The sequence below is a fragment of the Eimeria mitis genome, genomic scaffold (genome assembly GCF_000499745.2).
Source record: "Eimeria mitis Houghton genomic scaffold, Emh_scaff3753, whole genome shotgun sequence".
NCBI classification, from domain to species: domain Eukaryota; phylum Apicomplexa; class Conoidasida; order Eucoccidiorida; family Eimeriidae; genus Eimeria; species Eimeria mitis.
This window is the reverse complement of record NW_013572094.1, coordinates 4,771-5,597: the sequence shown is the minus strand read 5'-3', so window position 1 is coordinate 5,597 and position 827 is coordinate 4,771. Positions and strand designations below refer to the sequence as shown.

Genomic DNA, 827 nt, shown 5'->3' with positions numbered 1-827 from the left:
AAACAGCAACAACAACCAACGGAGCATGTAAACGCATGCAGCACCGCAGTTAGTACCTGCTGCTGCTGTTGCTGCTGCTGCAGCAGCAGGGCCGCCGCTTGAGAGCAGCAGCAGCAGCAGCAGCAACAACAGCATAGCAGCAACAGCAGCAGCAGCAAGAAACAAGATGATGAATGCCAATGCAGCGCATGCACGCAGCAGCAGCAACAGCCGCCGTGGCAGCAGCTGCTGCTGCGGCTACCGCTGCTAAAGAGACTAGTTGCTGCTCCAGCAGCAGCAGCAGCAGCAGCAGCAAACAACAGCAACAGCAGCAGCAGCAACCGCGGCAGAAAAAGCAGCAGCACCAACAGTAGCAGCAGCAGCAACAAAAACAGCAGCAACAGCAGAAGCAGCAGCAGCAACAACAACAGCAGCAACAAGAGCAACAGCAGCAGCAACAAGAACAACAGCAGCAGCAGCAGCAACAGCAGCCGCAACAGCAACAGCAGCAGCAGCAGCAGCAGCAGCAGAGTGTTTACCCCTTTCCCGTGTATTCTGCTGCAGAGCAGAGGGCAGCTACTGCTGCACTCTCTCGCAGCAGCGCAGCAGCAAAAGCAGCACCATCCACCAAACCCTCACTTGCTGCTGCTGCTGCTGCTGCTGCTGTTGCTGCATCTGTCGCTGCTGGTGCTGCTGCTGCTGCTGCTGTGTTAGCGGGTGCTGGGGAGCTGTTGGCTTCTCTATGAAGTTGTGGATTCGGCTGCTGCAGTTGCTGCTCTTGCTGCTGCTGCTGCTGCTGCTGCTGTTGCTGCTGCTGCTGCTGCTGCTGCTGTTGCTGCTGCTGCTGC

At 57.7% G+C, this 827-nt stretch overlaps 1 protein-coding gene across 1 annotated transcript in view; it reads right to left on the bottom strand.

Annotated features, from left to right (window-relative positions):
• Positions 1-555: 555 nt before the first annotated feature.
• Positions 556-827, bottom strand: part of EMH_0069210 (uncharacterized protein) — a gene marked incomplete at both ends in the record, with an annotated part of 4,646 nt that continues 4,374 nt past the window's right edge. Inside the window, one exon of the mRNA XM_013498841.1 lies at positions 556-827. Within this exon, the coding sequence (XP_013354295.1) occupies positions 556-827 (272 nt within the window).